Source organism: Sipha flava, unplaced genomic scaffold (genome assembly GCF_003268045.1).
Source record: "Sipha flava isolate LNK unplaced genomic scaffold, YSA_version1 238_pilon_pilon, whole genome shotgun sequence".
Classification (NCBI taxonomy): domain Eukaryota; kingdom Metazoa; phylum Arthropoda; class Insecta; order Hemiptera; family Aphididae; genus Sipha; species Sipha flava.
In genome coordinates, this window is record NW_020272880.1 from 423,874 (window position 1) to 440,824 (window position 16,951).

Sequence of the window (16,951 nt, forward strand, 5' to 3'; positions counted from 1 at the left end):
ATTAGTGTTCTACACCGTTTTCAACGATAAATAATAGCACTCTGTTGCTGGAACGTTGAGAACGCGGGCAACTTATGAAAAAAAAAAATTCATAAATAAATCAGTTCACGACGTTAATATTAAACATCGCATTCCGCGACATAATTTCTTATTGCTTCTCGACATGTCGGCCAGGATCGAAGTATAAACGCGTATACGAGTACGTACATGTATTGTACGTGTACATATGGACACTGCCAGCATCGCTGTTAGATATGTTCGAGTCGTCGATCGTAGAAATAGCGAAGGACATCGTGACAATATCAAAGTTCTGATTCGACCGTGCATTTCGCTTAGATGTGAATTGTCCGTAACCCCTAAACTCCTATGACCGTGAGCATCATTTTCGCTGTGGTGGCGAATCCGATTCAACAGTGCTGGATTGTGAACGCCGACCGATTGTCGTCATGATTAGTTTCACATACTCTTACGGCTAGAACAAAGGAAATTACCAAGTCGATTATAGTTAACGATAGTATCTATTTTTTATAGAAAAATTCTTCGTGAAATTCGTAAACTCTTAAAAAGATTAAAAGTAGTTCGAGGACGGAAAAAAAAGTTATTCGCACCGCAGTGGTCAAGCGTTATGAGAGTAGCGAATCATTTCTGCCGTCGGTACGAATAACTCAGTAACACCTCCAAACATTACATTGTAACCCGAATCGCCACGCGAAATGTAAAACACTAAGGCGAGAACAGAAACTACTCGTTTGATGATTACATCGCCATCCAAAACATAACCCTCGAGATGTATAGCGATTATTTTGAAATTCAAATATCCATTGAACACTGTAATTCGTTTGGCCCTTCGGTTTTCACTTCTCCGTTATCCCACGAGGACAGTATTCCCGCGCGGGGCTGTGCCGTGTTTTCCGTTAAAAAAGCATTGCGTTGTTTTCCTTTCGCCCATCACACAGTTCTCGTCCCGGGTGTAAGACCATATTATTTCCAAACTTATGCGACGTGTGACGAACACGCGTAAACAGCAAATTTAAATTCACCTTTTCGATTCAATTACTATACGGAATAAATCTACCGTAGTAATATAGGTATACCGTTACGAATATTTAGGCATCATTTCCCTTCGCAATTTTAATACAACTACGATATCTTCTCTATCATTACAATAAACACTATTATAATTGTAACACGTCTAATAAATAAATATATTTCCTATTGCCTAGTTTTTATGCGTCTGATTTTTCAGTCTGCATTAGGATGACTAAACGTTCCGTTTAAAACGGGATTGTCTCTTTTTGATTATCAAGTCCCGTTGTCCCGACAAACTTCGAGTGGGACGCTTTTTATCCCGTTTTTAGAAAATTATCCCTTTTTAATCTCGTTATTTCCATATTATTTATTATTTAACGTATTAATGTTTATAAATAAAATATCTAAATATGTTTAATTATTGAAAACCTTGATAAAAAAAAGATATACAGCAAAAATTATTTTATGGAAAGTTTGATGATTTTTATAGTGTATTCTTATCTTATGTAGAAAAATGGAGTTGTCATTTTGAACCGTTCAACAATTTTCATTGGACTCAATTATTATTAGATATTCCCGCTTGGGTAAACTTTCAAGAAAGTATTTAATATCTATTTAAAATTAAAAAAATTAATCAAGATTGTAATGTGGATGACGAAAAGTTATTTGATGAATATAATCATGTAGTTCATGTGATATAAGTTAAAAATGTAGAATGGAAAAAATTTTCAAAAAATATCACAAAAAAATGGTGTGATGTATTTAAAACACTAGAAAAAAATGATATTTCTTTCAACAACTTCTCAGCAACTATATGTAACCAGTGGCGTACACCTCATGGGTAAAAGGGATCAGTCGACTCCTGAAAAAAATTGAGCAATTAAAAATATTAACAATTTTCTAAAATTTAATTGAAATTTTGAAAATGTGAAACTCGATTGGATAAAGACTCATGCCGCAAGTGCTAAGTTCCACTACCTCAAGCTCCAAAATTACCTTCATTGGAGTTGCTTTGATAATGTTTATGGATAATGGGTGGATGGTCGGTATTAAAATAATGTGTTCGACCGATATCGATAAAAATGAGTGTGCGTTACTGTATGTAACAATACATTGTTTAATATTTTAATTGTAATATTAAAAATTAAATTTTTCTAATTGTTTAAAAAATTATAGTCATTTTGAAATGCTACACTGTGTTTTTTGATGAATAATTTAGAGAAAATATTATTTAATAATAATGAAAAGAAAATATTTTATTATTTAGGTTATTTTACTGAAAAAGAGTAAAGTAAAAAAAAAAATAATTGTGATATGACAGAGATTTGGAGAGATTTGTGTGCATATGAGATATGTGTGAATGTATATGGATGAGGGATTTTTTTAAGGGAGGAGAGGGAAGTAACAACTGTCCTGTTTTTTTATTTTCTTCATATAGTTACTCTAGTCTACATTCCATTATTAATTCGCATACAAATTATGTGTTTTCTAGTAATTATAATCGGTATATCCATCGGTTATTATTTATTTTTTCTTTTTCATCCGGTCGTAGAATAATACATAATAATTCAGTAGGAAGGATACATGGATTTTGCCAAATATATATAAGTACATATAAATATATTAAGGTGGCCCTTACTTTTCATTATTGGATTTTTTTCAGTCTTACCCCGTAAATTGATTCCAATATTTACGAAAGTTGAATATAGAAAATTGCATGTCGATCTTAACTTGTACTCCAGCCACGGGTATAATATAATCAAATAAAACATAATTTAATTAATTGATATTGTAGAATTAAATATTTTTACTAAAATGTGCTGTGCCTTATTTCGTATAATAAATAAGTTTTATTAGGAACATTTATTAGGAACTAAAAAAATAATAGAATGTTGTTTTGTAATCTTTTTTAACTGTTACGTTATTTATAAATGTGTGTGGTATGTTGCATAATCAGTTATATTAAAAAATATTACATTTATCACAAAAATGTACAGTACAAAAAGTATAGAAAAATGTATTTACAGTAAATAATATCTTATACGTATATTTATACGAGATAGTTACAACAAGATATCAATAAAACATTTAAAAAAAACCATGGTTGTTTGAAAAAAAGCGCGTCTTTGAACTTTAAAGACTAGAGGGCACAGGTTAAACCTATTCTATTTACAATGTGACTAACTAAACTATTGACAATACAAATGCGATTTTGTATTCCTAATTTTTATTAACGTTGGAATCAATTTAGAGGGGGTAAGACTAAAAAAAAATTGTATAAAATAACACCACCTATTGCTTATGATCATATTATAACTTTTATTGTACATGTACAGATACACGACGCTAATGTTTATGGCCACTCAAATCGCATCGGCCATGAAGTATCTGGAATCCAAGAACGTAGTGCACAAAGATTTAGCAGCCAGGTAAGAAGATTTTTTTTTTTTACTCCTAAAAGCCCATTATTATTATTATTGCACTCCCTTAACGTTCATGGTTCGTTTATTTTCACTCAAAAAAAAAAAAAAAAAATAGGAACTGCCTGGTTTCGAGGGGCTACTCCATTAAAGTGGCCGACGTGGCCATATGCAATCCGGCTTACAAAAAGGACTATAGCGAAATCGGAAACAGACCTCCGGCACCAATCCGATGGCTTCCGTGGGAGAGCATTTTACTGGTAATAATATGCTTATTCATATGGTTATATTACCGTTAATTTATATAATCCGTTATCCAATAAAACAGGTTTTTAAGGTAATTATTTATTAATTATTTATTGGGTTTGTTAAAGTACAACGACTATAGACTACGTGGTGTACAGCGTAAACCGATATTATTCCTTATAAATAGGACAACATTTTGTAATATTATAATCTTACGCGTTTCTCCTTTGGGCTAACCGAAGCTCACGACGAAACGATACCTAACGATTAACGATAACGGTTTGTTTGTTTTGCAAAGGATCGTTACACGTGTCCAAGCACGGTGTGGTCGTTCGCGGTAACGACATGGGAGCTGTTGACCATGGCCAGAGACAAACCGTTCCCGCACCTTACCAACGAACAGGTCATACACAACGCGGAACAAATGTACTACGGGGGCGAGCTACAAGTGAGTAATGAACGACGGTGACGACGAATAGAATAGAAATTAAAACACGTGCGATCTGCGTCGTAATAATGTTTGCGATATCATAGTCAGTGGCGTAACAAGGGTATCGCGAACTGTGCCAGGGGCGCAAATTTCAAAGGGGCGGAAAATTGTGCAAAAGCCGTATTTTTATCCTACAATTAAATCGACATTTTTCCATTATACTTTTTGAAATACGTAGATATTGTCTACTTGTACACACTACATGTAATTTTAATGATTAAGTTATGAAAATAAAGTGTTTAAATGAAAAATTTTATACGAAGAAATTATCGATGAATTTGTCAGTCATGAAGCGAGAAAAGCAAATGTTCAAAGTTGAAAATTAACACTGTAATAATAACATATAAAAAAAAATTGTACACTTAAATATATTAGTAAAATTAAAGGTTAAAAAAAATATCATAACATCAAATTTTAATTGGTTAGAAAGGTAACTTTTTCTAAGTTTGCCAGGGGCACTATCCAGTCTTCCTACGCCACTGATTATGGTGTAGAGCGCACTGGCACGGGACCAAAACGCGCTGACGGTTAGAACTGTAAACGCGCGAACGATAATTTTCGAAAGAGTATATTTATTTTATTATTTATTTATTTTTTTCAACAAGCGAGACTGCGCTGTTACGTTAAATAACAATAAGTGTTCAGCGTCCGTGTAGATGGGTGTAAATCGTTTCAAGCGAAACTTTTATTCCGAAATCGTATGATTATTTCTACTTTGCGGTTTTCGATGAACACGCGTTACGCGACGTTTCAGTCGGATAATTATTGTATACACTCCAGGGGCATATATAGACTTACTTCTAGGGAAGGGGGACGAATCAAATTTATCTTTAATTCAGATTTAAAATTTACAAGTAAAATTTTTGATAATATTTAAATCAGGTGAATCCTTAATATTTGTGATTTTTATCATCTAATAACGGATCCACTTACAATCGACTTTTGTGTAATTCTTTTTTAACACCTGTGTTTTGAAAGTTATGCTTGTGTTTTATTTGATTTTTCACTGAGTATGGACCCGACAAAAAGCTCAATTCAGTATTCATAGCCACGCGTAATTTGATTTCGTTATAAATACGGATTCAGGGGGGGTGACCGCTCCTTCGGCCTCCCCCTAAAATACGCCCATGATATACTCGCAAACAATCGGCAACAATCTCGGAACAGTGCGAATCCGAGCCAATGCAACCGAATATTTGTACAACTAAAGAAAACTTTTACGATCCTTGCGGGTATCTCTTTCACACGCACACGCGTGCGTTTTCATCGGTTTTTTTCACCCGTTTCCTGTGGCCCCGCGAACCGATTTTACGTGTAAACAATAGTTTTCCGTTTATCACGCGACCAAGCGGCTTCGACCTATTTGTCGGCAAATCGAAAACATCTAATCCCTTGTAAACCTATATTTCAAATTAAAACGTACAGGTTACCGCGCGGTGTAATAGGCATTAAACGTTGTGCGTTCGACGTCTTGCAGTTGACTTCCGACGACGCTGTTTCGAAATCAATTGCCGACTATAGGCGTACGCAAGGAGGGGGTGTGCCCGGGCAACCCCAGTAATGTTGTAAATGGGTACCTACAATTTAAGTTTAAAAATAAGTAAAATGTAATTTGTTCTAAGATATTAGGTAAAATGTGTAAATGATGTCTGGTAATAGAACAAATGAAACAAAATGTTCTGAATTTCGTGCAAAAACTTAATATGATAATTTAACAGCTAAAATTGACTGCAAAAGCATATGCATTGAGACTAATATACCACAAAATTATAAGAAATTTAAGTTACGTTTATTTAGGTATTTATACATTATAGTTTATTAAACATCCAAACACATTTTTTTAAGATACAACACAAAAGTATAATATGCACCCCCTGATGCAGGTCTGCGCACGCCTACGTACAAAAATGCAATTAAAAGACGTTCATTACGTGGTTAACTTTCTTCGAGACGTTATATTTCTGTTGAACAATTGACGATTAAATATACCGTCGGTGGTATTTCGAATTCGTTGACGATTTCACATTTTTTTTTTTTTTACGGTCACCTTTTCCAACTGACCGTACTAAACGAACTTTGTCCGTAATTTTAAGAACATTCCGTTTAAGCTTGTTTTCTATTTCACTGAATTGCACGGACTACTGCGAACCCGCACACCAGTCATAATCGCTATGTAATTACTGCACAATGTTCCGTTCCGTAACCGTAATAAAAATGATAACACTGTTCGAGTTACGATCGAAAAAAACGATTAATTTCAAATTGAATTATCGAGAGGAAAACGATCTTTGAATGTAACGGGGGATTTCAATGTAATCCAACGTAACAAAAATCTACTGTGGAACGAACACATCGATAAAATCGCCATGTCCCTTACACACGAGATCGTAACATAATTACACTTATTGTGCGGTACATTTGATAATTATAAAAAAAAAAAAAATAATAAAGATTAAACATGAGACTGCGGTCGTTACGCGATCGAGCGTATTAAAATCTAATATAAGATAAATCATCTTTGTACGTGTTTACAGGTACTCCTGCCGAAACCCAACCTGTGCCCCGCCGAGATTTACGAGCTCATGTGTCAGTGTTGGAAGCGCGATCAAAACTTGAGGCCCACGTTCAAGCAACTTTACCATTTCCTGAAAAGAAATCACACCACGTACTCGTGCGAGATCGACAACCAACTGCACAACGTTTCACCAATATAATAATAGAAATAATAATAATTGTTGTTATAAATTTCGTTTGTTTTTATTTTTCAAATCTTTCGTACATGTATAATAGATATGAATTGTGTACATTTTCTTGTCGAAAACGTAAATGAACATTTTCTTTACCCCGAGGGCGTAGGTAAACATTATTTATGGAGGGGGAGGAGGATTTTGATATGTTTAGGTAATAATTATTTTTATTATTACCTATTTATTTACCGGCTGGGATTTTAGCAATGGGGAGGGGGATTTAACCTTCAAAACTCCCCCTTACCTACGTCGCTGCTTTACCGCTCTGTTCAGTAAAAACATTCGCTAAACAAAAAAAAAAAAAAATAGAAATCTCTCGATTTACAGTAGCCACGGCGATGCGTATTATATAAAATATTATATAGGTTAACCGAAAAGTGAGAACAGGGTTTTGCTTCGTCTATGACTTTGTGATATGACTATTTTAAAAAAAAAAATCACTTTTTTTTTCTAACTCCACGACCCGGGCCGCCAGGCCAAACGCTTTGTGACAATTTATTTCCATAAACCATTTCATACATGGTGTATTTTTCTAACAATTCGTGAATACTTTTATAAAAACAAAATATAATAATATATTAACTATAAATAAATATAAATATAATCTAATTTTAATATTATATAATCGAAGATATTGTTAGCTAGACAATCAATGCGTGTAGGGTTATGAGTTGGGATGAGTAATGATAATTTTAATGTAATAATCTTTGTAATGTATTATATGATATTATATTAAAACTATTTATTTTTTTTTTTACAATAGACCTTATAACTTCGCGAAAAGGTCTTACTATTTAGATGTATAAAATAATAATAATTTTTAGTACTATATATTAAATACGCATAGTTATACATGTTAATACTTAAGATCGGCTTATGACGTGCAATAAATGACAATTATTATTATTGTTTAGTTACTACAATGTATAATATAAATGTTCTTTTTTTAATTTGTTAGTTGATATGTGATTAAAACGACCTGTAAACATGTTTTTCTTCGGTGTTTTTTTTTTATTTTATTTAACGTTTGGACATCGAAAAGAAACGTGATACAATTGCGTACCTAACCTCGTAGCATGCACGAGTAACTCCTAGTTGAAAACAAACGAATAGCTACATCTATTATTATAACTATAGTCGTACAATATGATATCGCCACATCGAGATGATTGTAACCATTGAACAATGAGTAAAACCAAGGTCAATAATCGAGTTAGAAACGAAATAATATATACATATAAGCTTTACTTTTTGCACGACATGTTTCTCGAGAAATTTGCATCTTTATCTCGGAATAGAAATACACAGGGCCGTCCCAAAGTTTTTTAGGCCCAGGTGAAAATTAATTTGGGGGCCTTTCGACCATAACATTAAGATATGATAAACAAAATACTCACTGTAAATAACAAAATTCTTGCAAACGTATATCTTCCAAACCTTAATCAATCAAGCACATTTAAATTCATGTACTGCATTACATACTTACATAATAGAATTGAATATTATTCATATTGTTTATAGTTTAATCTCAATGTAATCGGACAAGTTACTACACGCTCATAAGCGTGCAACTTTAATCGCCGACATGCAGCGTGTAAAATTGCTCAGTGTAATCGAGCCTTTATTATTAATTATTATACATCAAAACTTTATGGGGGCCCCCTAAAAAATATTCCAACAATAGGACCTGAGGCAAAATGGTCCCGTTGCCCCCCCCCCCCTCTGAACGGTCCTGAGAATAAAATTACTAGTCGATTATTAAACGTGAAATCATCACCGAAGAACAAACTACGTGGAACACAATTCATTTATATACGTAGGTAGCCAAAAACTAAGGAAATCATTTTTCATCAAATTAATTAAAGTGACCAAAATGTGTTTTGTCGCAGTGCAATTAATTCATAAATGTTGGGATCGTTCACTTTGACTATCCAGCCATAATGATGGTATTGTGATTTTACTGAAGATATCTGTTTTATCGAATGTTACGCAATTCAAATAAGAATGTTTAATAACATGAATTTTAACAAGTTCATTGAATTAAAATTTTTTTATGGTCTTTTCTACAAAAATAAATAAATAAAATAAAATAAATATAAAACTTTCAAAATCCTCATTTTTTTAAAAAGTTTTTATGAAATAAAATTTTTATTTCTGGATATTAAGACTTGAAAATGTAATATCACCTTACTCATATACTAACCTAACGATACTGAAAAATAAAAATTTAATGAATCTTTAGTCATTTTTTTATTTCATAAGCATTTAAGTAAGTAAGTTATTGTATGGTTTTACAGAATTTTCTGTTTTTACATCAATTTTTAACTTTAAATCATTACTAAAAAAAAATTGGTCCATCAAATCAGAATAAAACTTTGGATACAGATAAAACATGTTTTTTAGTATTTGGTAAAAATAATTTCTCCTTCGTCAAACAAGAAGATTTTAACCCCTTTCTGCGTGATTTTTTATTTTTGACTGGAAAAAAATCTATTTCCTTAAGATATTTCCCTGATTAAAGGAAAAAAAGTAAAAAAAAATTCAAGTTAAACATGTTGATAAAAAAAAAAATAATCTACCAAAAATTAGACTAAGAATATAAAAATGTTATATTTTTATACTAAAACTTTGCCAGATCACTTAACTAAAGAAAAGGATTATTTCTTTAAAACTGCATATGCCTATTAACATTATCCAGTCTGAAGACCAAATTGCAAATTCCACCACTATTATCTTACCTGCATTTTAGTTCTAGAGTTAAAGTGGATATATATAAAAGAAAAAAAAATCAAAACCAACACTCTAGAAAACAAAAATACCAAAACAGAACACCAGAATCCTCAAATCAAGATTTTTGAATTGGTGATACAATGGCTGTCACATTAATATATATCATTTCACTATATAACAATATTATAGTTTATTCTATTCCCAGGTACAATAATGAACAATTTAACATAAAATAGTCAGCTAGTTTTACAAAAGTTTATAATTTATAAATACATAACCATCATAATTGTTTTAAAAAAATGTAATAATTCAAAAGATAGAAAATATGTTTAAGAAAACAAATTATAGTAAGAAGACGAAAGATGAATTAAAAACTCAGACTGATGAATAATAATTATACAATTATTATATAACTAATTATAGAACTTGAACAATGAGGAACTAGAAAATTAAGGAAATCTATAAATGTGAATATTTAATTTTATAATTATAAATAACAGGCTATTTAATAATTAATGAAGTGTTTACTGCTATAATAGACAAAAAAAAAAATATATATATATATATATATAATGATATAATCACAACAATTTATGAACATTGAAAATAAAATTTTAAGGGATAAAAAAAAATATTTAAACTAAAAACAAATCAAGAATTATAATTAAATTCTAGTATCACCATGTAAAGGTAACCACTCAAACGTTTATTTTGGGGTTTTTTTTTTTTTTTAGTTAAACTGATGAGGTGGTTCAGTGCTAAAATACGGTGCTGAATCACGAACTAATAAAGTGTGACAAACTCGACAAACATGAGAATCTCTCATATTTGGTCCACTTTTTACAGTTCTAGACAAACATGATGGGCAAAATATTCTACCACAATGTCGACAATGGTCCTAGAAAACATAGTTTTATTAATAAACACATTTTATAAACATAATAAATAAAACAAGACAAATACTTTTCGAATCCTAGGATCAGAAAAAACAGCACTACAATCACGACAGTCAGTAATATCTTCTTCATGTTCCCATCGCACCTAAATAACATATATATAAATTTGTTACAAAGATTTGGTATAGAACAGTTGAGATTTATACTACCGATGTTCCAGATTCTCGTATACGTTCAAGTTCTTGTTGAAGCGACTGGGATAATCGAACAAAATCACGTTGCACTTCTTCACTATTGGTAAGGTCAGTTTGTAAAGCAACAATTTTATTTCGCTGTTCAAGAACCATAGATTCTAATTCAGTCTAAAACATAATCCAAATGTTTATATGACCACGGTTTAAATAATAGACACAATAATTTAAAGTTCAGTAAATTAGTAATTAATTGAAAAAATATGGTTTTTCTACTACTTTTATTTCAGATGTTGCATTTTATACCTAATCTTCATGTTTAACTGTTAACGTAACACTGTAAGCTCTCTCTTTCTTTTTTCTTATCTTCAATTTAAATTTAAATATTGTTCCAACAACTGATGTTGTTTGACCAATCTTGGATATCCAGTATATCCAATTTATGATCAATAAGAATCAGTTTCAAGTTTTCCATGTCATTTTATTTTTTACCATTGCCTATCAGTCATCATCTTACCTCACTACTAGTTACTACAGTTCACCATCGACCATATCATACTATTTTACATCATAATTTTATTGTGTTATTATTATTCCTGTAACTTGGTATTATTTTCCCTTTATTTGCCCAGTACAAATTTCTCCCCCACCAAATTATTATATTTATGTAAAGGCATTAGACCAATACTCTGTCATCACAATATAAATAATATATAAAGACCATTCTATACCCAAGCAATATTTATAAGATTTTAAATAATTATAGAAAGTAGGCTAAAAAATAAATAAAAATTTGAGATAAAATTAATTTTTAAAAAAATGCTAAGATAGAGTAAATATTTAATCTCAGCAATATTATAATTATAGCTGATGAATATTAAAAACAAAAATGTATTATTATACATATTATTCTAAAATGATATAATTTATGTATAATAAATAGACCCAGATGGTATATACATTATATTATTTGAAATAATACCAGTAAAAATTAACATAATGGACATTTAATTTTACCTTTCTTTTAGTAACATTATCCAGTTGAGTGCGACAGCTGATCAATTCTTTTTCGCATCGATTTGTATTTTTTATTTCCTCAGAAAAACGACTTCTTTCTTCCAATAATTGTTTTCTAAAAAATATAAATAATATATAAAATATAATAAATATAATTTAATTATTTATATGTTTATAACTAAGGCAAGGACTTATATGCATTTGCATGTTTCTTTCCTTAGGTCCAAATTGATTGGTTGTTAGATTTGTCCACAATTTGGCTTATTCTCATTTAAATAGAAAAAAATTTTTTTACATATTTTTTACATATATTAAACATAATGCATATAATTGCATATTCATAGATTTTTGGAATTTTGATTTTTTTTTTAACTTAAATTTTTAAATTTTTATAAGTTATTGTTATTTTTAAATGATGATTATTTCACGAAATCTATAATTTTTGATTTATATGTTAAATTGTCGTAAATATATTGTATGAATACTACCAATCTAATCTTATCTTGGTCAGACAACCAATAGAATTACTTACACATTGTTTAACGACATATACAGTGAGACAGCACAGAAGTATTCATTAGTACGCCATGTGTTATAAATTATAATATATATATAAATGGTAATATTTTCAATTTTTTTTTTTTATATATATATAAGTAGGAACAACTTGTGGTATGCTTTCTAGGGGGGAGGTTCTAATTATCAGCCCCCTCCCCCCCCAGAAGAAAAAAAGATTAAAAAGTCATAGATGAATTGTTATGATGGTGCAAAGAAAGAGAACATTAATTTATTCAAGTGGTTGTAAATAACTCTTCATTTATATTTATAATATTAATAGTATAACATAATTATTTATTCATACCATATATGAATTTTTTTTAATTTTATAAAATCAATTATTTTTAAAAAAAACTTTAAACTCTGCCCCCCTCCAAAAAAAAATACAAATAAAAAAATGAAAATACACTACTGGGAAAAATATATAAAAAAAACTATATTAAATGTTTAAGATTTTATTGCCAAATTACAATGATTTTATTAAAATTATACAGAAAAAATGTATAAAAGAAGATACTTTAAAACATCTATAAATAATAAAATAAAAATAATAACATATCTGAAGAATAAAAGAATAGTGATGTAGTAGTAAACAAAATTTATACTCAACAATATTTTTATTTTTCAAGTTGCAATGAAAAAAAATTAGATTTTTAAGTCCCATACATTCTGCTTTTTTTTTTTTTTTTTTAATTTATTTCAGTTATTTTAAAAACTGTAAAGAAATTTAAAAACATTCAATAATGTAAGAACAGTTAAATTTTATTTTTAATTAACTTTAATTGATTTTATCCACTTTTATCTAATTTTTGTACTTAATGTGTTAATAAACAAGCACACTATAAATTAAATAATCATAATATATTTACCTATAATTGGATACTAATAATTTTGATTTAACAAGAAAAAAAAGAATTACATTGTGACAAATGTATTTTCAAACTAAGATATACATTTAATTAATTTATACTTACTCTAGAAAAGATACTGATGAATTCAGTCCTTGCACTTGGCTCTCATAAATAGCAGCGCTATTTTTTATTCTATTAATTTCTTCTTCAATGGATTCTTTTACTATGGACATGGCTATAAGTTCTTCGTTACGTTTTAACAAATACTCTTGAAGTTCCTAAGGTGTAAATTTATTATACTTATTTTGAAAACATTTATAGAACATTTTACTAACCACTATTGAACTGGGTAAATTAATTTCTTCATTTTGTAACTGCACAGAGAATTTCATGTGTTTCTCTTTGAAATTATGATTTTCTTCTTCAAGTCTAGAAGAATTAAAACAATTTCAAATATACTCGTAATAAAAAATAAATCCAGATTTATTTAATATATACTTTAATATATGCTGCTTCATTTTAGCACCATTTTCTGTACAAAGTTTTAATTCATTTTGAAAATCTATGACTGTCTGTTCATATTGCATTTTAAGATCACTCAGTACTTCATGCGAATGGTCAGAGAAACTCTTTAGTTCTTGTACCTAAATTAGTATACACAAATTAATCATCTTGTATTAATAGTTAAAAATATTTTTAATTGCTTACCTTATTTTTATGTTCTTCTAATTTTTCATTCCATTTTTCTTCCATCTGCTTACGATAAATAGTTTCTTTATCATGTTCATCCTTGATCTTGTCCATAGAATGAAGACGTTTATCTGCTTCATTTAATTGTTCTTGCATTTCATTCACACGGGTTTTGTACAAGGAACATTGTTCACATTTTACCATATTATTTTCTACAATAAGTATGAAATACATAATAATAAAAAAAACATAATAAAAAAAAATGTATTATATTAAGTTACCGCCAGTTGAAGAATTTAGGAAGACAAAATCACCAGTTGCTGAAGAATTAGATGATTCTTCTTGAGAATTATCTAAAAAATATGTAATGTTGTAGATGTGTATATAATATGAGTTGCAAATACATACTAGCAGTGAGTTTCACAATATTTTCTTTTGACTCAGATAATTTTGTTTTATAGCAATTGATATCAGTGTCCATTTCTCTAATTTTTTCTTTCAAGGCTTCAACTTCTTCTTTCAATGGATCAACAAGAGCTTTATAAACGTTATCTTCATCATCTTGAGACTAAAATGTGATGGATTAAAATTTTATATAAATGTTCATTGATTTATTTAAACTGTGTTCCAATAATTTACTTTTCTGTAGTCATCAGATTCAATGCTAGAAGTTAAATTAGTCATTTTTCTAGCAATAGCAGAAAGAACAGTGCCTGGGACATTAAGTATTTGTTGTGGAGTTGAATCACCCAGAATATTGTTTCCTTGCTGGCCAATCAACATTTGATTGCGGCAATTTTTCAACTCGTTTTCCAATTTTTCGTTCATTGTTTTATACATTTTAGTTTCATTTTCACGCCTCCTGGATTCTTCCAAAGTTTCTACAGAAAAATTAATTTTAGAATACTGAAACTATTTCAAATTATCAAATATTTACCAGCAAGGACTTTATGCAATGATGAAATTTCCTCGTTATACTTCCGAGTTTGTTCTTCAAACTTGCCTTCCATTTCTAGCTTAGTTACAGTGTGCTGGCTCTGGGACTCGTCTAATTCATTTTGTAACCTCTTCAATTCAGCCGAAATACTAGACATATGCTTGAGTTCCTCTAAGAATTAACGATCAATTAAAAAAGTAACTTAAAAAGTAATAACATTTGTCAATAAATTAATTTTATATGATTTCATATAATATATACAAATAGAAAGCAACAAAGCAATAATTGGTCACCTTCTTTTTGTAGTAAAAACCCCTTCATTTTGGCACGTTGCAAGCCAAACTCTTTTTTCTCTGATTGCAGTTCGTCTATTTGTTTTAGAAGTGAGTCCAAAGTCAACGGACCTGTTGATATAAAGGGCGTGCAACACCAACATAAGCATAGATAAGATATAATTTATTAGAAAAAAAAAATTAAATCCAAAAAAAAAAAACCATTTTCCATACAAATACAAGTAATTCAGTGTAATATTAATTTACCATGGCTTCATACATTATGTATAACACAGGAGTAAAAAAATTAAAACGGAGTGTGTAGATACACTGAATTGCTTGACAATCATGCAAAAAAAAATGTGTAATTTATAATTCAATAAAAAAAAAACCACACAAAGTGCAACAAACTAAATATATTACATGTAGATTAGTAAAAAGAAATAAAAATTAAAACCAAAAATAAAAAATAAATGTGTAAAAATAAACTGGTGAACTCGGGAGTTGAGGAGTAAATAAAAACAAATATAGGGGATATCGTATTAGTGCAGTAAAAATTGTATTACCCCGATTTTCGTCTGGCTGTTTCAGTTCATCTTTAACGTCGTTCTCCATAGTATCTTTAGCCGTACAGGATCTACTAGTAACTAGGATTCAACGTGTACACCCCAGAAAATAATCGCTGCAAACATTCGACTATTTGCATAACTTAAGAACAAAACAAATATTATAAATACATAGACATAAATCAACATAAATAGATGGATTACAGATTTTATCCCCAGCCACCAATTTATTTTAATAATTTCAATATGTGCCAACATATGCCAACACGCACAGGGGCTGTCCGTCTTGCCCATGGACCCGGTTAACTAATAACTAACCGGGCCACTCTAGCGACCGTTCCAACACCCCTGGAGACTATACTTCTCGTGTTCTCACCTGAATCGGACGGGTAGAGAAGAACGGACCTACGCGTACGATTCCTACGAACATCACCGTCACGACGATGGATCCAGCAGCACGGTTGGCGGCTGAAACGCCGATACAGGGCAGTGGCGCAGATAGGCACGCGGATAAACGAAAAAGTATTACAGCAATCGTCCGACCTACGTAGACAGATGGTGCACTAGTGTGACTACTAACTACACAGCAAGAAGTAACTACAGCAGACCCGCGGCGGTCGTACACATACGGTGATATGATAATAGGACTGTGCGTGTGTATTTTTTATGTACATAAGAGTTTTTTTATTTTATTTTTCAACAAGTCTTTCCCGTGATAACCGCGCACGATCGGCCGTGATAAGGGCGGCGGCCATATTGGAACATACAATTGATTACAGATAATGAAAGATAATAAACACCACATTTATTATCTACATCTGTGATTGTAAGCAAGTTTTCGATGAAGAGCAGTGACATGGTTCCTCGCAGATGCAAACGGGACCAACGTTAGGGGGAAGCGAAACGGGGCATTTGTCCTGGCTCTCGTGCTTAACATTTTCAGTGAAGAATGTTATGTACGGAAATCTCATAAAATAAAACGTGAAATGTGTGGATCGCCTGGCGAGTGCGCTTTCCGTTGACAAATCTGTTGGCGTGTAATAAAAAAAACCAACAAAACAACAATATTATGTTTAACTTGTATGCACAAATGTATGTACCAACGACGACCGGTACGGCATGCCGCACAGTATGGAAACCGGGATACATAGGACATTTATTTTATCGCATTACTTAAATTTCATTACCCCATATCGTGAGCAGCTATCACTGAGTCTGATTACATATTATCGCCTTTAATTGCAGCCTGCAAGGCTACGCGGTGAGACTACAGTTATGGGTAAAATACGTTTAGCCCAGGGCCTCGCAAAA

At 30.7% G+C, this 16,951-nt stretch overlaps 2 protein-coding genes across 6 annotated transcripts in view; one reads left to right on the top strand and one right to left on the bottom strand.

Moving 5' to 3' along the window:
* Positions 1-7,238, top strand: part of LOC112683964 (discoidin domain-containing receptor 2-like) — a 180,427-nt gene extending 173,189 nt beyond the window's left edge. For all 3 annotated transcript variants that reach the window (XM_025555241.1, XM_025555240.1, XM_025555239.1), the window contains 4 exons: positions 3,366-3,458; positions 3,568-3,709; positions 3,994-4,143; positions 6,720-7,238. In XM_025555241.1, the coding sequence (XP_025411026.1) occupies positions 3,366-3,458; positions 3,568-3,709; positions 3,994-4,143; positions 6,720-6,899 (565 nt within the window). In that variant the 3' untranslated portion in view covers positions 6,900-7,238. The remainder of the gene's footprint in view (positions 1-3,365; positions 3,459-3,567; positions 3,710-3,993; positions 4,144-6,719) is intronic.
* Positions 7,239-10,363: 3,125 nt separating this feature from the next.
* On the bottom strand, positions 10,364-16,109 carry LOC112683979 (early endosome antigen 1-like). 3 transcript variants are annotated; one of them, XM_025555262.1, is made up of 15 exons: positions 16,017-16,109; positions 15,641-15,756; positions 15,096-15,206; positions 14,803-14,973; positions 14,505-14,746; positions 14,274-14,433; positions 14,147-14,218; positions 13,884-14,077; positions 13,674-13,819; positions 13,511-13,604; positions 13,299-13,453; positions 11,767-11,881; positions 10,768-10,920; positions 10,626-10,703; positions 10,364-10,560 (listed from the first exon to the last, which is right to left on the bottom strand). In XM_025555262.1, exons 2-15 carry the CDS (start codon positions 15,687-15,689, stop codon positions 10,393-10,395), a joined length of 1,908 nt encoding a protein of 635 aa, XP_025411047.1. In that variant the 5' UTR covers positions 15,690-15,756; positions 16,017-16,109; the 3' UTR covers positions 10,364-10,392. The 3 variants fall into 3 exon arrangements, with proteins under 3 accessions (XP_025411047.1, XP_025411046.1, XP_025411048.1); XM_025555261.1 differs by having other exon boundaries at positions 15,641-15,782; positions 16,017-16,107; XM_025555263.1 differs by lacking the exon at positions 15,096-15,206 and having other exon boundaries at positions 15,641-15,782; positions 16,017-16,107.
* Between the last annotated feature and the right edge of the window lie 842 nt (positions 16,110-16,951).